Source organism: Aegilops tauschii, chromosome 4 (assembly GCF_002575655.3).
Source record: "Aegilops tauschii subsp. strangulata cultivar AL8/78 chromosome 4, Aet v6.0, whole genome shotgun sequence".
NCBI classification, from domain to species: Eukaryota; Viridiplantae; Streptophyta; class Magnoliopsida; order Poales; family Poaceae; genus Aegilops; species Aegilops tauschii.
The window spans coordinates 487,825,273-487,848,789 of record NC_053038.3 but is presented as its reverse complement, the minus strand read 5'-3'; the positions used below and the strand labels follow the sequence as shown (position 1 = coordinate 487,848,789).

Below are 23,517 nucleotides of genomic sequence, written 5' to 3'. Positions count from 1 at the left end.
AGGACTTGCGAGGGAGAGAAGACCCGTAGAGGTGGACCACGGCTGCATGTAGGACTAGTCCCTCGCCCATGTCCAGTATCTCTTTTTAGTGAAAAAGTTTTTTTTTTTACAGTCACCGCTCACCGGGAAGGGACTCCCCACCTGAATTTGATCTTAGTCCAAAGAAAAAATATCCAGTTATATCAGCAAAACCGGATTGAAAATCTGAACAAGTCGATTGCATTTATGCAGAAAGCCGGTCCGAAAACCGAACAAGTAATGACAAGGGTAATAGAAGAAGAGAAAAAAATGGGCGCCCATGCCCATGACAAAGCATGGCCTAGCTAGCATATAGTAGAAGAACACCACCACGAAAGACACAAGTAGATGGCGGGTGTCGTCGAAGGATCACAATACCAAGACTTTTGCAAACAGATGATAATAGCATCGGCGTGCGTCTCCAAACCCCAGGGCGCAACACACGAGAATTCACAATCAACAAGCGGCATAGCATGACCACATGCTCCAGAAGATTGGAGCAATGCAAGCCCAGCGAGCGGCGATGAACACAAACCTTGACTCAGAGCTCCGTCACGAGAAATCGAAACGATTAGCAAGTTGGGAAGCATCTTGCGCCATCATTCAGCAAAGATGAACCGAGACAACACCAAGAGCATGAAGCTCACCGTCTTGAGCAAGCATCAGCAGGGACAGCGCAATACACAATGGACAAAGGTGGATGGATGATAGCAAAGGGCTCGGAAACGATGTCTTCAAGAAGGTAAACGACTGCATGTACGACTAGTCCCTCGCCCATGTCCACCATCTCTTTTTTAGTAAAAAAAAGTTTATTTTAATAGTCACCGGGGAGGGACTCCCCGCCTGAATTTGATCTGGTTCAAAGAAAATTTGACCAAGTTTAGAAGGAAAACCGAACTGAAAATCTGAACAAGTCAACCGCATTTATGCGGAAAACCGGGCAAAAACCGGAAAAATAACAAGGGTAAAAGAAGAAGAGAAAAAATAATGGGTGCCCATGACAAAGCATGGTCTAGCTAGCAGATAGAAGGGACACCACCATGAGAGACACAAATAGGTGTGGGATGTAGTTGAAGGATCACAATACCAAGACTTTGTAAACAGACGAGAGTAGCATCGGCGTGTGTATCCGAACCCCGAGGTGCAACACAAAAGCATCCAGAATCAACGAGCGGCATAGCATGACCACATGCTCTAGAAGAATTGGAGCAATGCAACCCCCGACGAACATGAACCTTGGCTGGGAACTTCGTCATGGGAAATCGAAACGATTAGCAAGTTGGGAAGCATCTTGCGCCATCATTTAGTGAAGATGAACCGAGACAACACCAAGAGCATGAAGCTCGCCGTCTTGAGCAAGCATCAGCGGGGACAACACAATACACAATGGACAAAGGTGGATGGATGATAGCAAAGGGCTCGGAAACGACGTCTTCAAGAAGGTAAACGACTGCATGTACGACTAGTCCCTCGCCCATGTCCACCATCTCTTTTTTAGTAAAAAAAGTTTATTTTTAATAGTCACCGGGGAGGGACTCCCCGCCTGAATTTGATCTGGTTCAAAGAAAATTTGACCAAGTTTAGAAGGAAAATCTGAACAAGTCAACCGCATTTATGCGGAAAATCGGGCCAAAACCGGAAAAATAACAACGGTAAATGAAGAAGAGAAAAAATAATGGGTGCCCATGACAAAGCATGGTCTAGCTAGCAGATAGAAGGGACACCACCATGAGAGACACAAATAGGTGTGGGATGTAGTTGAAGGATCACAATACCAAGACTTTGTAAACAGACGACAGTAGCATCGGCGTGTGTATCCGAACCCCGAGGTGCAACACAAAAGCATCCAGAATCAACGAGCGGCATAGCATGGCCACATGCTCCAGAAGAATTGGAGCAATGCAACCCCCGACGAACATGAACCTTGGCTGGGAACTTCGCCATGGGAAACCGAAACGATTAGCAAGTTGGGAAGCATCTTGCGCCATCATTCAGTGAAGATGAACCGAGACAACACCAAGAGCATGAAGCTCGCCGTCTTGAGCAAGCATCAGCGGGGACAGCGCAATACACAATGGACAAAGGTGGATGGATGATAGCAAAGGGCTCGGAAACGACGTCTTCAAGAAGGTAAACGACTGCATGTACGACTAGTCCCTCGCCCATGTCCACCATCTCTTTTTCAGTAAAAAAAAAGTTTATTTTTAATAGTCACCGGGGAGGGACTCCCCACCTGAATTTGATCTGGTTCAAAGAAAATTTGACCAAGTTTAGAAGGAAAATCTGAACAAGTCAACCGCATTTATGCGGAAAACCGGGCCAAAACCGGAAAAATAACAAGGGTAAAAGAAGAAGAGAAAAAATAATGGGTGCCCATGACAAAGCATGGTCTAGCTAGCAGATAGAAGGGACACCATGAGAGACACAAATAGGTGTGGGATGTAGTTGAAGGATCACAATACCAAGACTTTGTAAACAGACGACAGTAGCATCGGCGTGTGTATCCGAACCCCGAGGTGCAACACAAAAGCATCTAGAATCAACGAGCGGCATAGCATGACCACATGCTCCAGAAGAATTGGAGCAATGCAACCCCCGATGAACATGAACCTTGGCTGGGAACTTCGCCATGGGAAACCGAAACGATTAGCAAGTTGGGAAACATCTTGCGCCATCATTCAGCGAAGATGAACCGAGACAACACCAAGAGCATGAAGCTCGCCGTCTTGAGCAAGCATCAGCGGGGACAGCGCAATACACAATGGACAAAGGTGGATGGATGATAGCAAAGGGCTCGGAACTGACGTCTTCAAGAAGGTAAACGACGTATGTAGACGACGCCGTCAATGGACTTTAGTTCGGAGGCCCATATCGAGCGGGTCAGGTACAGGTCAAGGACCACACCCCCAGAAAGGTGGGCGACATCCGGTTGGTGTCGTCGTGGTCATCTAACGCACAAGTCATAGGGGATTTCTCCCAAAGCAAGTGCCAGATGCAGGCCTACATCGAGGCATCAGTCAGAGCACCGCAGCCAGGGGCGGATCCAGGCTAGCACTGGGCCCCGGGCCTGCTTCACCGCTACAGTGTTCAACAGTGTGAAACAATGCAAAAAAACACTAAAATCAACGAAGGAATACATCCACACGCCCCGGGCCTAGGCCCCCCAGGGCTGGGGCCTGTCTCCGCCACTGACGCAGCGGTTGCCTCCATCCAATGGGAGTCAACGGAGCGATGAGCGTGTGTCGATGGAGAGGGCAGGGGTAGGAGGAAGCGAGGGAGGGGGAGTGACCGGAGGTGGTTGTCGATGTGGTGATGTACATGGAGAGGGTCGATGGAAGCTGAGGTGTGGATAACCGTCGAGAACGAGGCTCCGGGGAGGAGATCCGACATCGAGCCGGATACGACGAGATCCTAGTGAAGCTTAACCCTGCGGTAGATGGTGGGAGGGGTTAACGACCGCATGGAGGACCCGGGGGGGAGGGGAGGTCGGTGTGGGCATGGGATTGTTAAGTGACCAGGTGGTTGGCGCGGGCGGTTCGGTCCAAGTAAATCAAAAGAAAATTCAAAACTGAAAAAAGAACGCCTATACAGTAAAAAAAAAAAGAACACCTAAAACAAGAAAAAGAATTAGAGCATAATTGGTTTGCTGCCAAAAATTGGCATTGCCAATATTTGGCATTGTGCCAAATATTGGCAACTACTTGGTTGACTACGAGTTATTTTGCCTATCTCACATAAAATTGCCAATAGTTGGCAAGTCTTGGTATTGCCAATAGTTGGCAATGCCAACATTTGGCAAGCCAAATATTGGCAACAAACCAATTATGCTTTTAAATAGGATAATTTATGACACAAGTTAAGTGTAAAAGGCTGCTAAATGAGGTGAACGATGTCACAAACGTGAGATTAAAAGAATGAAAATCACTATAATACTGCCTTTGGTCCGAATCAATTGGCGCAGCCTCTGTATAATGTCCATTTTACATTTACGTTGTATAGAGGTTGCGTCCATTAATTGGGTCGGAGTGGAGAGAGTAGTAGAGACGAAAGCGATTGACCGGAAGACTAATTTACGGCACAGATATTAGTGGTCAGGAACCTAAAAATCGTGCTAGAGGTGCACTATGGCTCACCAGTCATGGATCAGCAGCTAGCGGGACAAGCTAGCGTTGCCGTGTGGAGCAGGAAACGTACTAGTACGTGTGAGCCCGTTCGCATCTCCTCCAGCTTCTAGCTTCGCGAGAAACGTACTAGTCAGTCCAATTTGGTTCGTCCAACGCCTCGTCTTGGTCTACACGTGCCTACGCATGCAGCATGGGGCCCGGCCGGCAGCCCACGGGAGCCGCTTACCTGGATGGAAGTCGACGGCGTGCTGGACTGCTGGTACAGCCGTAGTAAAGCGTGGCTTCGGGGCTTGGACACACACCGCATGCAGCGACCGGTGAGCGGGCGGTCAGCAATCAGCAGCAGGCTAGACTCTGGCTGTGAGCGAGTTTCAGACTCTCCGTCGGTTGCGGCGTGCGGCCAGCGCACGTCTCCATCCCGTGCGCGAAACGGCCGCGCCGGCGTCGCCACCGCGCGCTACGGCATGCGTGACAGCGTGACATGACGGTAGCGCCCGGCCGGCCGATGGCGTGCGCAGGTAAAGTCGTGCCGGCGCCGCGTGCTCCTGACGATCGCCTATTCGCCTTTGGTTTGGTTTGGTATGGTTTGGAGTTGGAGCTACACGGACGGAGGGACGGAAGCACGGAGCGAAGCATGCGTCGATCGGCACTTGACCAAGGCAAGCACTGGTGCACGAGGTTGCAACTTGCAAAGCACGCGGCCTGGCGTACGTACGCAGGCCGCAGCGCGGAGCTAAAAAGGTCGTGGCGGGGCCGAATGTGGTAACTACGGCGACCAAAAGTCAGCCAGAACCATTTTTTTATTTTTCGTTTTTTAAAGGGCAAAAGCATACACAACACAACCGTTACAAAGACGTAGCACCCGACACACAACAAGAAGATAGAGAAAGAGAACCGGAGAGGAGCTCAGTCAAACGACCAACATTTTTGTTCTTGGCATCACCGTTAGATCATACTCCCTCCTTCCCAACATACAAGGCGCCGGTTGACCTTTTCGGTCTTCATTGCACAACTTTGACAACAAAGAGCGAGTGTTGTTGAATTAGTCGAAAAGATATCCGATGTCTACAACTTGCCTTCCAGTCACTCCCCATCGCGAAGAACTAGGAAAGTCGCAGCCGCCGCAAAGGGCATCCAACCGCCAAGGGGCACGTCGAAAGTGAGCGATTGGCCGCGCCGAAGTGCAATGTTCCACCGAAACAACCCCTGCACCTCCTCTTGACCACCCACGACCACCGTAACTAAAGGAGTGGACCGGGGCACTATGCAAGGCAACGAAGCCTCAAAACGTCAATAAAAAACATTGAACGTTGAGACCTCACCACCGCCACCAACACCCTTGGGAGGAAGTCGAACATGGAACATGAAGGGGCAAAAAACTTAGTTGACCCGCTGTCATAGAGCACTTCATCCACCACCGACATACCTCCACAATGATTGCAAACAGACCAACCGTGCTCCAATCAAGACCTCGGACAACCAACAACGAACCAATGGCCACAAGACAGCCGCCCCATGAGGTAGCTGTTGGGGAACGCAGTAATTTCAAAAAAATTCCTACGCACACGCAAGATCCATCTAGGTGATGCATAGCAACGAGCGGGAGAGTGTGTCCACGTACCCTCGTAGACCGAAAGCGGAAGCATTATGACAACGCGGTTGATGTAGTCGTACGTCTTCACGATCCGACCGATCCTAGCACCGAACGTACGGCACCTCCGCGATCTGCACCACGTTCAGCTCGATGACGTCCCACGAACTCTAGATCCAGCTGAGGTCGAGGGAGAGTTTCGTCAGCACGACGGCGTGATGACAGTGTTGATGAAGTTACCGACGCAGGGCTTCGCCTAAGCACTACAACGATATGACCGAGGTGGAAATCTGTGGAGGGGGGCACCGCACACGGCTAAGACAACTGTCAACTTGTGTGTTCTAGGATGCCCCCCTGTCCCCCGTATATAAAGGAGCAAGGGGGAGGCCGGCCGACCCTCATAGGGCGCGCCCCAAGTAGGATTCCTACTAGGAATCCTATTCCTAGTAGGTTTCCAACAAGGGAAGAGAGGGGGAAGGAAGGAGAGGGAGAGAGGAAGAAGGAAAGGGGGGCCCCCCCTTCCCTAGTCCAATTCGGACCCAAGGGGGAGGGGGGCGCGGCCTGCCCTAGCCGCCCCTCTCTCTCTCTCTCCACTAAGGCCCATGTGGCCCATTAGTTCCCCCGGGGGGTTCCGCCCCCCATGCAGATGGGATCCCAGGGCCGGCGCCCCCCCAGGGGGCCTATATAAAGGGGGGGAGGGCAGCAGCACCCTAGCCCCTGGCGCCTCCCTCTCCCTCCCGTGACACCTCTCTCTCCCGCTTGCGCTTGGCGAAGCCCTGCCGGGATCCCCGCTACTTCCACCACCACGCCGTCGTGCTGCTGGATCTCCATCAACCTCTCCTTCCCCCTTGCTGGATCAAGAAGGAGGATACGTCGCTGCTCCGTACGTGTGTTGAACGCGGAGGTGCCGTCCGTTCGGCGCTCGGTCATCGGTGATTTGGATCACGACGAGTACGACTCCATCAACCCCGTTCACTTGAACGCTTCCACTCGCGATCTACAAGGGTATGTAGATGCACTACTTTCCCCTTGTTGCTAGTAAACTCCATAGATGGATCTTGGTGATGCGTAGAAAATTTTAAAATTCTGCAACGATCCCCAACACGGCCTGCCCTAGCCGCCCCTCTCTCTCTCTCTCCACTAAGGCCCATGTGGCCCATTAGTTCCCCCGGGGGGTTCCGGTAACCCTCCGGCACTCCGGTTTTATCCGAAACTTCTTCGGAACATTTCCGGTGTCCGAATATAGTCGTCCAATATATCAATCTTTATGTCTTGACCATTTCGAGACTCCTCGTCATGTCCGTGATCACATCCAGGACTCCGAACTACCTTCGGTACATCAAAACACATAAAATCATAATACCGATCGTCGTCGAACGTTAAGCGTGCGGACCCTACGGGTTCGAGAACTATGTAGACATGATCGAGACTCACTTTCGGTCAATAACCAATAGCGGAACCTGGATGCTCATATTGGTTCCTACATATTCTACGAAGATCTTTATCGGTCAAACCGCATAACAACATACGTTGTTCCCTTTGTCATCGGTATGTTACTTGCCCGAGATTCGATCATCGGTATCTCAATACCTAGTTCAATCTCGTTACCAGCAAGTCTCTTTACTCGTTCCGTAATGCATCATCCCGCAACTAACTCATTAGTCACATTGCTTGCAAGGCTTATAGTGATGTGCATTACCGAGAGGGTCCAGAGGTACCTCTTCGAAACACAGAGTGACAAATCCTAATCTCGATCTATGCCAACCCAACAAACACCATCAGAGACACCTGTAGAGCATCTTTATAATCACCCAGTTACGTTGTGACGTTTGATAGCACACTAAGTGTTCCTCCGGTATTCGGGAGTTGCATAATCTCATAGTCATAGGAACATGTATGAGTCAAGAAGAAAGCAATAGCAACAAACTAAACAATCATAGTGCTAAGCTAACGGATGGGTCATGTCAATCACATCATTCTCTAATGATGTGATCCCGTTCATCAAATGACAACTCATGTCTATGGATAGGAAACTTAACCATCTTTGATTAACGAGCTAGTCAAGTAGAGGCATACTAGTGACACTCTGTTTGTCTATGTATTCACACATGTACCAAGTTTCCGGTTAATACAATTCTAGCATGAATAATAAACATTTATCATGATATAAGGAAATATAAATAACAACTTTATTATTGCCTCTAGGGCATATTTCCTTCAGTAGCGATGTTGATGGTGCCATCGTCGCTCATTCCAAATATGGATCTAAGGCTTTCACCCGGACCGCGTTGGAGGACAAGGTGCAGAAGCTTCACGATCATGCTTGAAGAAGAAAAATGGCGACCAAAGGTGTCGCCGTCATCAACGTCAACAACACCGGCAGAAGGCATTTGCCTGAAGCATCACAACCTTGACCTTGTGTTGTTGCGCCTATGATGAGTCCCGCAAACACGTGAGGGCGGAACCCGCCAACCCTCCAACCACACCATTGCGAGCGAATTCACCAGATCCAGCTTGCGGTGACCTTTTTTTGGAAGGAGGTCTCACTCTGTGCAGAAGCAGAAGCAGAAGCACTCACTCTGTGCGTTCGGTTTATACGATTTTTCGGTTTGTACAGTATTAATACTTCGGTAAATACGGTAAGAAATTAAAATACGGTTCGGTTTCGGTATATACCAAATTATTTCGGTATGGTTTCGGTATATACCATAATAACCAAAGTTGACGTGAATTTGAAAATGACGTAATAATAATTTACAAATTTATGACTCAAAACACATACTGTTTTACACAAATAGTATATACATACTACGTGGTGTTTTGGCTCCTAGGTGCATATGCACCCATTGTCTAAATACACATTTTGAAAAGTTGAAAAATTCGGAACAAAAATCCAGCGGGTATATTCGGACATTCTATGTGCATGCACAAAGTTTCGGTGACAAACCATGTTTTTTGTGGCTTGTGTAAAAAAGATAAAGAAATGCAAAATGAATAGTTGTAATGAAGCATCAGAAATTGTCTTTTTTACACAAGCCACAAAAAACCTCGTTTTTCACCGAAAACTTTGTGCACGCATATAGAATGTCCGGATATACATGCGGGATTTTTGTTCGGAATTTTTCAACTTTTCAAAATGTGTATTTAGACAATGGGTGCATATGCACCTACGAGCCATTGCCAATTTCCGATATATATAAAAGTATATATGCATGCATTGATTCATCTGTTGTTGGTTATGGACGTGCTTAGCATTTTAAAAAGAGAAAAATGACTATGTTACAAGAAAAAATTGCGTGCTTAGTAGTGAATTTGACTCATGTATAAAAAAAATGACAACTTGTATGGTTGTTGATCACAAGAAATATAAAATTATTTTTTACTTCGGTTTATTCGGTTAACCGCTTGGTTTTTTGGTATATACCATAAAAACCAAAGTTCAAATCGGTATGAAAAGTTCATACCATACCAAAATCAGAAACCATAAAAACAATAAATTTGGTTCGGTTCGATTTATTTTCGATATGGTTGTTCGATTCGATTTTGAAATGCACATAGTGATGAAGCACCCAATCATTCTCATGAGGAACAACCACAAATGAACATCACAAGATATAAAAATAACATCTACCACTAAAGTTGATTTTTTCACATCAAAGGCTTTCGAAAAAGGGATAAACATGAACGGTCTCCCGACACCTCGTGTTCTTTCGAAAAGGAAGCATCTGGTTTGATCTTGTTTGGATTGGCTGGAGCCACGGAAGTGCGTACGAATGGAAGGGAAGCATGATCTAGATCCGGTATGACTTTTCGTACCGATGAGTTAATGATCAACGGTCGGGGAGCTTGATCCAATATAAACTAGTTGTTGGAGGAGAGGTTGTCATCAGCTCCAAAATTGATCAAGTGGTCCATTTCTTGGAGGCCAATTAATTCCTGCAACTGCAAAGACATTTCCGGGAGGCTAGAGTTGGTCGGATCGAGACAAAATCACCAGTATGCGTGTGTGCGTAGGGACACCACGTAGTACGTACTCCCTCCGTTTCTTTTTAGTCCGCATATAAGGTTTGGTCTAAGTCAAGCTTTATAGAGTTTGACTAACTTTATATTAAAAAATATAAACATTCATAATATGAAATCAATATTATCAGATGCATCATGAGATGTATTTTCATACTATATAGTTTTAGGATTGTAGATGTATAGTTTGACTTTGACCAAATTTTATATGCGGGGTAAAAGGAAATGGAGGGAGTACGTACATAGGCACGGACACACGCGAGATCGAGTCTACTGATGATGATGTAATTTATCTTTTGATCTCACAACGTGTTGCTGCAGCTTCTACACACTGAAAGTGGGGAAAGTGCACTTCTTCTTCTTGTTTTTCCTTAGAGAATTCTTCTTCTGTTTTCTGAGGAGGAATGTGCACTGGGTCTACATCGATCATGGCCCAGAAAAGCTTGACTCACATTTAGGGCTTTGAAAGCTACGATGGGCCAGGCCACACACAGCCCAGTCGGCTTCACTGAGCGCGACCACTGTCTGACTCTCTACTGAGTCTACTGACCAGGGCAGCCCCTCCCACCTCCCCTCCCCTCCGTCCGCTAGCCGCCACGTCCCCGGCCGACCCGACCACCCCTCGCCGCCGGACCGCATCTCCTCCCCTCACCTCCCACCTCCAGATCCGCGCGCCCCCTGACCCCTCCCAGCCCGCCGCCGCCGGGAACTTTCTTCCGAGCTCGATCCATCCAGTGGCCGGCGACAGCGACCGCCCGCCGCGCGGATCGATCCAGCGACCAACGTGGAGCACGGCTGCTAGCCGTGCCCTCTCAGTCAACCCAAGTCGCACCACGTGCCACCATTTTGACCAGCTCCGCCGCTGCTATTTTTCTCCCTAAATTCCTCCCCCGGCCCCGGCCTCCCCTCGCACCGACGGCGCCCCGGCCGCTCCTCCCCGTCCGCCGCGCCTCCGGTGAGCTTCCGTATCCGGCCTGGTCCAAAGTCCGTATCTTTATGCCGACTCGTCCGATCTCCATCTAACCTGCTTCCGGCTTTGTCCAGCTCCGCGTCCATCTCCCGCCCGAGAAACCCTAGCCAGAGGAAGGAGGACACCATGAGGGGCAAGAAGCCGCTCAAGGAGCTCACGCTCTCCGTGCCGGCGCAGGAGACGCCCGTCGATAAGTTCCTGTATGTCTCCCCCATTCCTTGGCCTAAATTTCATGTTTCCCCCCTCTCTTTTTCCCCCACTAAAGCTATCACAGGTTTGCGCTTTATGTCTAATAAATGAGAGATTTTTTGGGTGCCTGGGTAGATTTTTGTGGTTTATTTGTGGATTTTGATGGGGCTGGGTAGCCATTACTGGGTTGCTGAAGCATAGATTTACTTTGAAGGCATTAAGTGTAGTGCTTGATTTGAAATTATTACGGTCTGAGCTGCTGGCTGACTCAGCAGTCTGTATGTCAACGAAAGTATTTAAGTCCAATGATTAGTTTGAACTCAATACGTGTTGAGTTGCTGAGCTGCCTGTGGTATTTCAGGACTGCGAGCGGTACATTCAAGGATGGTGAACTGCGGCTTAATCAAAGAGGTTTGCAGCTTATCTCCGAGGAAAATGGAGATGAACATGTGAGTTCCCGGTTCAATAGTTTTAAATGACTACTTTTGTTTTCTCTCAATCTGTCCAATTGTGTTTGTGTTGTATTGTACTTCGATCGTTCATGTTTGATGCGTGGGCGCGCATGCGTGTTGCACTGTTGCGTGCTTCAGAGTCAGTGCACTCAGAGGGTCTACTGCATTTGATCAACCAGGTGGAACCAACAAAACATCCGATAAGATTTGAGATTGAATCGTATATACGCCACTATAAAAAAAAGCATACATGTCGCCACATGAAGTGCAATACAACACAAACACTAAATTACCGAACGAGGAACTTACATATTCATCTCTGTTTTCCTCAGAGATGCCACAAACCTCTTTGATTAAGTCTAAAGACCTCCAGCAATCAAAGACAACCATTTAATTTGCACATTACTTCGTGTTCTGAAGAAACAAGAAGTGTCTCAAAAACATTTCTAGACACAAAAAAGTAGTGCAGTAAAAGATCAAGCCTTCAATAGCTTCAACAGGAAAAGGGAGAAGGAAAAGGAAAACATATTATATAAAATGGGCAGTTTAGGCCAATGAATCAAGGAAACCTACATGAGTTTATTGAGAGGCGTCTCCTACGCCGGCAGAACGAGCTGGAGTTCCTTGAGCGGCCTCTTCCCCCTCATGGTTGTAACGCCCCGGCCACAACCATCGGTTCCTGGCCGTTATGCCTGACGGGATCTAGACTAGCCCCATAGACCAACACTAGTCTTTCCTGCGCACTTTGTCCTCACTCGTGCGCACCTCAGAAGGACTTCTCGGTCAGTCACCCATCCTCAAATTACCCCATGCGAAGCAACCTGGAGGTTCTTTGGAGATGAGCTTCTGAAAAAGAAGGCGCACCTTGTTGAAATGAGTAGTCTATCATTCCTATTAAGCCAGGATGTCACAATGGTATCTTCCTATGGTTAGTGTTTCTTCGCTAGGAGATGAATATGGAACTGGCCAAAGCCTTAAACTAGTTGGGGAGTAGGTAGGAGACCAGGTGAACTGCTATGGAGATATGGAGTTTGGATCTGCCCAGCGGAGGCATGCTGAGAGAGCGGAGCAACCTTGAGGAAGGCCTGGGCCACGATAGGGTAGATGGAAGTGAAGATGGGGCATGTTGTACTTTCATCGACCAAAGTTGCTAATTTATGGACCGCGGGGGTCAGAGGAACCCTTACAGTTTAAACTTGGTAGCCATTTCATCCATAATCATAACATATTTGCAAAATTTTCCATTATGTTTCATGATTATCTTGAGTAGATGTTAGTTTTTAATGCCTAGGATTGAAATTATGTACTCTGCTGCTCGCTATTGGTTATTAGATGCCACCAACAGAAACCACAACAAGAATATATTGTTCTTCAGTTTGTGTTTACTGGTATTTGGATAATGATCAAGTTGTTTCCGAATTCTGTTTGCATCTTGATTTGTTTCTTTTCCTCAGCAATCAACAAAAATGAAGGTGGAAGATGTGCAGTTATCAATGGATGACCTCGAAATGATTCAGGTCATTGGTAAGGGAAGTGGTGGCGTCGTCCAATTAGTGCGGCACAAGTGGGTGGGCACATTTTATGCCTTGAAGGTAACAGTACACTAAATTCACCTAGTGGGCCGCACAAATGCCTGTGATGGATTTTTTTGTTGATGTTAGAGCATTGGGGTAGACTGCTTGTTTTTTTATCGTACCTGTTTATATTTTTTCATGTTTGTTAACATGGAAATTAATATGTTTATCTGTTTGAACAGATTTGCATTCTATGCATTGTTAGACGATCTGATTATTCTACATCTGAAGACTTATTTGTTTTGTTTAGTCACTTTGTGATGGCATGGCAATATATTCAATTTGATCCGCATTTATGCACACCATTAAAATGAGTTGTAGCAAAAACATCTAGTACTGGCTGATCTTTGCCTGCAAAATCTCCATAGAACACCAATTTTAATGGAAACTGACACTAATGTATGAGAATACATCAGGTAATGATATACAGCTGATTAAACATTTTCAAGCATTATTCCTGGTCTTTGTACTGCTGTGGCATTTCGTTGTCCATATGATCTATCAATCAATTGATTATTTTCAATTTCTTCATAGGGCATTCAAATGAACATTCAGGAGTCAGTACGCAAACAAATAGTACAGGAGCTCAAAATAAATCAAGCAACACAGAGCCCCCATATCGTCCTTTGCCATCAATCTTTTTACCACAATGGTGTAATATATCTTGTTCTGGAATATATGGATCGTGGATCTCTTGCAGACATAATTAAACAAGTTAAAACCATTCTGGAGCCATACCTTGCAGTACTTTGCAAGCAGGTATGTATACGTTTGGCCTATGGTTTGACTGCATCCGGAATATTCAAATTTTGTCACATCTGATGGAAGTTGAAGCTAGAGTCTGGCACATCTAACATTAATAATGGCTTAACAAATCAGGTTTTGGAGGGTCTGTTATATCTTCATCATGAAAGGCATGTGATTCACAGGGACATAAAGCCATCTAACTTGTTAGTTAACCATAAAGGTGAAGTAAAGATTACTGATTTTGGGGTGAGTGCAGTGCTAGCAAGTTCAATCGGTCAGCGTGATACATTTGTTGGAACCTACAACTATATGGCGGTATGTAAAAAGATCTGCTTTGTCTTCTGACTGCGGCTTATGCTCATAATGGTTATCTGGGGTGCACAAAATTTGCTGTGATAGTTTTCTTCCTTTCCTTCTTGTGCAGCCTGAGCGGATTAGTGGCAGCTCCTATGACTACAAGAGTGATGTATGGAGTTTGGGCTTGGTAATACTTGAATGCGCCATTGGCCGCTTCCCCTATACTCCTCCGGAAGGAGAAGGCTGGCTAAGCTTCTATGAACTATTAGAAGCAATTGTTGACCAGCCACCACCTTCTGCACCAGCAGATCAGTTCTCTCCAGAATTCTGCTCATTTATCTCTTCCTGGTACGCTAAACATTATTCCGAGGAACTACACATGAAATTAGCTCAGTCACTGCATTTCTGTTTTGTCTTCTTGCTTAGTATGTTTGAATGAACTTCTTGCCCTGTTTTCTAAAGTTCTGATTTTCTTTTCCGTGTCTTTCACGTAAAAATATTTTAAATTGTTTGTAACGCTAACTTCTTTTAATATTTCTCAAAAAAAAAACTTCTTTTAATAGTTATCTGCTTTCTCGTCCAAAGCTCATGGACTTTGTCCACTCAAGTATTATTCCCCCATTTATGAAAATGTGTTTTGTCTATTCAAGTATTACTTTCCCCTTTGAACAAGTGTGGTCTTAATAGAACTGTTTTAGTGTGATAACTTGGACTTCATTAATTCTGGAAATAAATGTTTAAACTGCGCGGTGTTCTTCAGATTAGAATTAGTGAATTCCTCAGAAGTCCAGATTTTATAATGGTGTTTTTTGTAACAGCAAACGGCCGAATCAATGTTCTTATTATAAAAATTACATTTCAGTACAGCCCAAGAAATTCCAGCCATCCCAAAAGGATCGACTTGCGTCTCCAGACAATAGCTACTCAGGGCAACTTGCCATGAAACTATCTGTTTATCAAACCCTGTTCAAGTAGCTTGTTGGCCCTTGAAACTTCAAGCAGTTTAGCTAATTTGAAGTTTGAGTTATGAATCATGTAACAACCCTGATTTTCAGTTTAATGTTAAAATGTACTTGTTGATTTAAGTTAGCTATGTTAATATCTGATCTAATTGTTGTGTTGATTGACAAAACCTTGACTGAGGTTGTAGTATAAACCAGTTAACAATCTGGCATCTTATCTTACTGATGGATTAAGGCATGCCAAAAAAACACGGAAAATAACGCGCCTACTATGCAGGGTGTATGAACCTGACCAAATCATGTCGTGTGACCCAAAAGGAAGAGGAAGGAGTACCAAAGAACAAATAGGCACAGGAGGCATCACAAAAACTCAAACCAAAGACTCCGACGAGGAACGAGGGCTTTAGCCTTCCATCACGTCCCCATGCCCACTGCTCTTAGGTCTTCTTCCTCTTCATGTCTCACAATGGACATCTTATACCAGCTGAATATATCCACATAAATGTTCAGTTTTTCCACTAAAAGATTTGGCAAACAAAAAGGAAGAGGAAGGAGCGCTTAGGAACGATAGGAATGAGAGGCACTGGGAAATACCAAATGGCATTTCCACCTCAACACAAGATGTGAAGAACCGATAACTTAGGCTTTCCTCTATGTTCTCATACCCATTGCTCTTAGGCCCTCTGTTTCTTCCTCTTCCTAGCTCGCTTTTGAGATTTCACATCGAATATGTGCAAACATATAGTTGGTTTGTAAGCTAAAGCAACCAAGCAAGCCAAAAAAGGAAGAGGAAGGAGTGCTTTAGAACAATAGGAATGGGTGGCATTGGGAAACACCAAACTAAATTCTCACCTCCAACACTAGAGGTGAAACCGAGCAGGTTAGGCTTTCCTCCATGTTCCCATTCCCACTACTCTAAGGCCCTCTATTCTTCCTCTTCCGGGCTCGCCTTTGACGTCTCATGTTATCTAAACATGTGGACACATGTCTATGGTTTCTCCATCAGAGCTATCACATAAGCGAAAAGGAAGAGGAAGGAGTGCACAAGAACGGTAGGAATGGGAGGCATCAGGAAAGGATCCATGCCAAATATTTGCACCTCCAACACTTGAGGTGCAAACAAACATGCAGGGCTTTCCTCCATGTTCCCATTCCCAGTGCTCTTGAGTTCTCTCTTTCTTCCTCTTCCCGGCTTACTTTCAGTGCCTACAAATCTAATGAAACAAAAACTCTCAAAGAACAAGCTTGAATTGTTGGACAAAGTGATTCAGCTTTGAGGTATAAATAATGGGTGGTGCAACATATGCAGAACCTTAGAGAAGAAACTAATGAAGACACCTGATGCATGTGGGCACCATTCTACAGTCAATGATAATGGGGCCACATAATCACCGGCCCTGTCCTATTGTCCTCTACTCTTAATTTAGGGCACATGTGTAAAGATCTCTTCTCCTTACCTTTATTACCCATATCAGAAACTGGTACATGATATCCATACCAGCCTTTTTTAGAACAATATCCGCATCAGCCTGTGCATTTATGGTGTCAAAATATGTAGCAATAAGGAGTTAGAGCTGAAAGTAATATGAAATTGGACAAATTAAACCCTGTAAGTAAACTTGGAAAAATTACACAACAGTGGGGCAAAGAACCACTGAAGTGACAACTAATTGGAACATAATGTACTTCGGACCGCTGCAGTATTAGAGATGACATAATGTGATCAAAACATGATAAGAGAGATCTCATATCTGCAAAACCAAAATATCTATAGGCTATTTTATCAAGAAAAAATGTGTATAGTCGTATTGCTCTTGAAGTGTTTAGTATCCAAATTCTGCAGGCTGTACACAACTACATGGCATGTGAGAAATATAGGAAAAAACATATCTCCAAAGAAACCATCACCCTCGATCCCTAGCAGTGGCGGAGCCAGCCTATGAATGCAGCTCGGGCAATACTTAACTGTGATAGTGTGAGCTGGCACCTGCCGAAAGAAATAATCCTTCTAACCATAGATTATCACTAGTGCTTAGGAGTAATTTTCTGGACTAGCCCAGGCAGCCGCCCGGGGTTGCCGGGAGTTGGCTCTGTCACTGATCCCTAGGAGGAAAAAACTTGAAGAATAAGGTCACATATTCCGTCTAAACTAAGGTTTACGATTCGATGAGTCGACGAGTCGTCCTGAGGTTGAGACTCAATAGACTAAGCGTGAGTAGTCGACACTAAAGTTGCGACTCATAGACTAGTCGACACTGAAGTGTAGTCGGCCCTGGAGTTGAGACTCATAGACTAGTCTTGACTAGTCCTTGGACTCATAATCCATCTAAACTCACTATACATAGTATTTTAAGAACAAGGTTGGGACACAAAGGAAGAATAAGATCCCGAAGAGAGTATGGTACTTCTTCCATCCATCAAAGTACTTCCCAGTTCAACCTTGTAGCTCAGCCACCATCCCCCAAGGATTAAAACAGCTAGGTTGAGATGCAAACAGCCAGCAAGGTTCAAGAGTGGGGAAATAAGCCTTATCCCACACATCTAAACAATGTATAAAAAGACAACCATTTATGATCAAGTGTACAATTCCATTGGAGTTTACAATTTTTTTGACGCTGCAGATATATCTTGTTGCAGTCATGGCTGTTTCTTGCTAGCCTGCATATCTATCCATTAGTTTGCTATCCCATGTGTGAACTCTAGGAATTGATGGTAAAAATAATCTGCAATGCACATATCTTTACATGTTCTGTGTGCAAATTGCCATATTTCACACTCTGATTTCTGCTTGTACTCTTAGCTACAACATAAGGACTAAATCACATCAATGACACACCACCTATTGTTCCCATGCCCACTGCTCTTGGGCCCTCTTTCCTTTCTCTTCCTGTCTCACCATGGGCATCTCATATCATCTGAATATATGCATATGTATGTTTTTTTTCTAAAGCGATTTAGCAAACAAAAAGGAAGAGGAAGGAGCGCCTAAGAACGATAGGAATGAGAGGCATCGGGAAATGCCAAACTGAATTGCCACCTCAAGGCAAGAGGTGAAGAACCATTAAGTTAGGCTTTCCTCTATGTTCTCATTCCCACTGCTCTTACGCCCTCTCTTTCTTCCTCTTCCTTGCTCGCTTTTGAGATCCCACATCGAATATATGCACACATATATTTGGTTTCTAAGCTAAAGTAACCAAGCAAGCCAAAAAAGGAAGAGGAAGGAGTGCTTGAGAACAATAGGAATGGGAGGCATCGGGAAACACCAAAGCAAGTTATCACCTCCACACTAGAGGTGAAAACAAAGCAAGTTAGGCTTTCCTCCATGTTCCCATTCCCACTGCTCTTATGCCCTCTTTTCTTCCACTTCCCTGCTCGCCTTCAAGCTCTCAAGTTATCTAAATACGTGGACACATGCCTATCGTTTCTCCATCAAAGCTACTGTGCAATCCAAAAGGAAGAGGAAGGAGTGCACAACAACGGTAGGAATGGGAGGCATTGGGAAAGGATCCATGCCAAATATTTGCACCTCCAACACTAGAGGTGCAAACAGAAAAGCAGGGCTTTCCTCCATGTTCCCATTCCCAGTGCTCTTGAGCTCTCTCTTTCTTCCTCTTCCTGGCTTACTTTCAGTGCCTAGAAATTTAGCGAAACAAAGGTCTCGAAGGACAAGTTTGAATTGTTGGACCAAGTGTTTCAGCTTGGAGGTATAAATAATGGGTGGTGCACCATATGCAGAACCTTAGAGGAGAAAGCAATGAAGACACCCGGTGCATGGGGGCACCATTCTACAGTCAATGAGAATGGGGCCACATAATCACTGGCTCTGTCCTATTGTCCTCTACTCTTAATTTATGACATGTGCGTAAAGATCTCTTCTGCTTACCTTTATTAACCATATCCGAAACTGGTACATAATATCCGTACCAGCCTTTTTTTAGAACGATATCTGTATCAGCCTGTGCATTTAGTGTCAAAACACGTAGCAATAAGAAGTTATGAGCTAAAAATAATATGAATTTGGATAAATTAAACCCTCTAAGTAAACTTCGAAAAATTACAAAACTGTGGGCAAAGAACCACCAAAGTGACAATTAATTGGAACACATGGTACTTTGGACATGAGCTGCATTATTTCAGATGACAGAATGTGATTACAACATGATGAGAGGGATCTCATATCTGCGGAACCAAAATGTCTATAGGCCATTTTATCCAGAAAAAATGTGTATAGTCTTAAGTAATTTAGTATCCAAATTCTGCAGCTGTACACAACTACATGGCACGAGAGAAATATAGGAATATATCTCCAAAGTAACCATCACCCTCAATTCCTAGAGAACACATGAAGGTATAGTGATCAGTGATCACATAGTCAGTCTAAACTCATTATACACATAGTATTTGAAGAACAAGGTTCACATACAAAGGAAGAACAAGATCCCGAAGAGAGTATGGTAGCTCGTCCACCCATCGAAGTACTTTCCAGTTCAACCTTGTAGCTCGGCCACCATCCATCCAATAATTTAATCACCCAGGTTGAGATGCAAACAACCAGAAGGTTCCAGAGTGGGGAAATAAGCCTTATCCCGCACATCTAAACAACATATAAAAAACAACACCATTTTATGATCAAGGGTACAAATACCATTGGAGTTCACAATTTTCAAAGCTGCAGATATATCTTTGTTGCAGTCATGGTTGTTTCTTGCCATCCTGCGTATTTATCCATTAGTTTTGCTATCCCATATGTGAACTCTTTAGGAACTGATGATAAAAATAATCTGAATGCACAGATTGTTACATGTTTTGTGTGCCAATTACCATTTTTCGCGCTCTGATTTCTGTTCGTACTCTTAGCTACAGTGGACAGAGTGGTGTGTCATCGATGTGATTAACTAAAACAGTAAGCACTAAAACGCATTTACCATGCGACTGTCTAAACTCCACAGTTCTCACATCATTCTTGACCTGCAGCAATTGGCTCATATCTACCATTCAAATACTATTTTTTTCGAGCAACCGGCAAGAACTCCTCAGTCCTCACATCATTCTTGACCTGCAGCAATTTAGCAATTGGCTCATATCTCATATCATCTGAACATATGCATATGTATGTTTTTTCTTCCTAAAGTGATTTAGCAAACAATAAGGAAGAGGAAGGAGCGCCTAAGAACGATAGGAATGAGAGGCATCGGGAAATGCCCAACTGAATTGCCACCTCAAGACAAGAGGTGAAGAACCAGCAATTTAGGCTTTCCTCTATGTTCTCATTCCCACTGCTCTTATGCCCTCTCTTTCTTCCTCTTCCTAGCTCGCTTTTGAGATCCCACATCGAATATGTGCACACATATATTTGGTTTCTAAGCTGAAGTAACCAAGCAAGCCAAAAAAGGAAGAGGAAGGAGTGCTTGAGAACAATAGGAATGGGAGGCATCGGGAAACACCAAAGCAAGTTATCACCTCCACACTAGAGGTGAAAACAAAGCAAGTTAGGCTTTCCTCCATGTTCCCATTCCCACTGCTCTTATGCCCTCTTTTCTTCCACTTCCCTGCTCGCCTTCAAGCTCTCAAGTTATCTAAATATGTGGACACATGCCTATCGTTTCTCCATCAAAGCTACTGTGCAATCCAAAAGGAAGAGGAAGGAGTGCTTGAGAACAATAGGAATGGGAGGCATCGGGAAACACCAAAGCAAGTTATCACCTCCACACTAGAGGTGAAAACAAAGCAAGTTAGGCTTTCCTCCATGTTCCCATTCCCACTGCTCTTATGCCCTCTTTTCTTCCACTTCCCTGCTCGCCTTCAAGCTCTCAAGTTATCTAAATACGTGGACACATGCCTATCGTTTCTCCATCAAAGCTACTGTGCAATCCAAAAGGAAGAGGAAGGAGTGCACAACAACGGTAGGAATGGGAGGCATCAGGAAAGGACCCATGCCTAATATTTGCACCTCCAACACTCGAGGTGCAAACAAACAAGCAGGGCTTTCCTCCATGTTCCCATTCCCAGTGCTCTTGAGCTCTCTCATTCTTCCTCTTCCTGGCTTACTTTCAGTGCCTACAAATCTAGAGAAGCAAAAGCTCTCGGAAGGACAAGCTTGAATTGTTGGACAAAGTGTTTCAGCTTTGAGGTATAAATAATGGGTGGTGCGCCATATGCAGAACCTTAGAGGGCAAAGCAATGAAGACACCCGGTGCATGAGGGCACCATTTTACAGTGAGTGATAATGGGGCCACATAATCACCGGCGGTGTCCTGTTGTCCTATACTCTTAATTTAGGGCATGTGCGTAAAGATCTCTTCTGGTTACCTTTATTACCTATATCCGAAACTGGTACATAATATCTGTACCAGCCTTTTTTCTAGAACAATATCTGTGTCGGCCTGTGCATTTATGGTGTCAAAATATGTAGCAATAAGAAGTTATGAGCTAAAAGAATATGAAATTGGATAAATCAAACCCTGTAAGTAAACTTGGAAAAAATACAAAACAGTGGGGGCAAAGAACCACCAAAGTGACAAGTAATTGGAACACAAGGTACTTTGGGCATAAGCTGCATTATTATAGATGACAAAATGGGATTACAACATGATAAGAGAGATCTCATATCTGCAAACCAAAATGTCTATAGTCCATTTTATTAAGAAAAGTGTGTATAGTCCTATTGTTTTTTAAGTAATTGTAGTATCCAAATTCTGCAGGCTGTACACAACTACATGGCATGAGAAATTATAGGGAAAAACATATCTCCAAAGAAAACATCAAACACATGATGGTATCACATATTCAGTCTAAACTCATTAATACGCACAGTATTTTAAGAACATGGTTCGGACACAACGGAAGAACATGATCCCGAAGAGAGTATGGTAGTTCTTCCACCCATCAAAGTACTTCCCAGTTCAACCGTAGCTCGGCCACCATCCCTCCAAGATTAAATCACCCAGGTTGGGATGCAAATAGCCAGCAGGGTTCCAGAGTGGGGAAATAAGCCTTATCCCGCACATCTAAACAAATATGTGAAAAACAACACCAATTTATGATCAAGTGTACAAATTCCATTGAAGTTGACAATTCTCGAAGTTGCAGATATATCTCGTTGCAGTCATGGTTGTTTCTTGCTAGCCTGCGTATTTATCCATTAGTTTGCTATCCCATGTGTGAACTCTTTAGGAACTGATGATAAAAACAATCTGAACGCACATATTATTACATGTTTTGTTTGTCAATTACCATTTTTCGCACTCCGATTTCTGCTGGTAGTCTTAGCTATATGGTGGTCAGAGTGGTGTGTCATTGATGTGATTAACTAATACAGTAATACACTTACATGCATTTACCATGTGACTCTGTCTAAACTCCTCAGTCCTCACATCATGCTTGACCTGCAGCGATTGGCTCAATCTACCATTCAAATTCTACTTTTTTTTTCGAGCAACTGGCAAGAGCTCTGCCTTTTCACATAGAAGAGAATTGACCAATTTATAAGGAAACCCGGCCGAAAACAGACCATTCAAATACTATTTAGTTTAGAACTTACAGTCAACTCCGTTTATTGGATATATGTGTTATTGGTCTATATTTTAGTTAGTGATTATTCTTAATGAAATTTGCACATCTTGAAGGCAACGGATGGTTCCTGCTAGCTTTGCTTTATAGATTTGTGCCGTCTGTGTAGTATATACAAGCAGGAGCATATCATATTGCAGTGTTATCTCATATTACTATATTGCTTTACAGCATACAGAAGGACCCCGCCGAACGGATGTCTGCTTCAGAACTCTTGGTGAGCATTCCCTTCCACTTTACAAGTTGTTGTAGCGTGTTCAACTAACCGTGGTACCGTTGATTCTGTCGACTAGTGTGTGTGCTGAATCGTCGTTCGATGTTGTTGTCGCAGAACCATGCCTTCATCAAGAAGTTCGAGGACAAGGACCTAGACCTGCGGATCCTCGTCGAGAGCCTCGAGCAGCCCATGAACGTGCCCGAGTGAGGCCGTCGCTCGGAGAGGTGAGGCCTTGCGACGAGTTTCTTCCAGGGCTGCCCTCATGACGGCAATTGTGTATTGCTGTGAACCTGATGAATGAGTGACCGACCCCCCACCCCTGTATGTGATGATGTTTATGTTGGAAAAATTCCTAGAGGATTGGAATGGATTATTAATGTATGGTAATGACTTGAGGCCCTTTTGTTGCGCGTCTTGTTATGAATGAATCTGGTGTGGTTAGTAATTTGTGGTGCATGAGAGTGGAACGAACCGTGATGTTGCATTGTCATGCGTCTGTGTCGCGGTCCGGTTTATGTGGTTCGTACTGGGAGTGCAACCTTGGTTGTGCCCTGGGAATGACCCTATGTTTTGCACCCTAACTGTTGCCATAGTTGCTAGGCAGTAATAAAAAAAAATCAAGCTGCCTGGGAAGTCTATGATCAGGCAGTTCAGTTTTTGTTTTGCACTGGAGCAACGAAGGGTCCGCACAACAAAGGAATCACTAGAAGCAACAGTCCAGTAGTGTATGTTGTGCTGTTGGGATAGCAAGTGCAATTAGTCATATCGTGATGTCAAGAACTAGAAT

At 44.8% G+C, this 23,517-nt stretch overlaps 1 protein-coding gene across 1 annotated transcript; it reads left to right on the top strand.

Moving 5' to 3' along the window:
- Positions 1–10,276: 10,276 nt before the first annotated feature.
- LOC109783679 (mitogen-activated protein kinase kinase 1) lies at positions 10,277–23,175 on the top strand. Its single transcript, XM_020342276.4, has 9 exons — positions 10,277–10,708; positions 10,798–10,923; positions 11,274–11,361; positions 12,819–12,956; positions 13,473–13,697; positions 13,818–14,000; positions 14,110–14,330; positions 22,685–22,730; positions 22,845–23,175. The coding sequence occupies exons 2-9, from the start codon at positions 10,850–10,852 to the stop codon at positions 22,935–22,937; spliced, it is 1,068 nt and encodes a 355-aa protein (XP_020197865.1). The 5' UTR covers positions 10,277–10,708; positions 10,798–10,849; the 3' UTR covers positions 22,938–23,175.
- Positions 23,176–23,517: the final 342 nt, after the last annotated feature.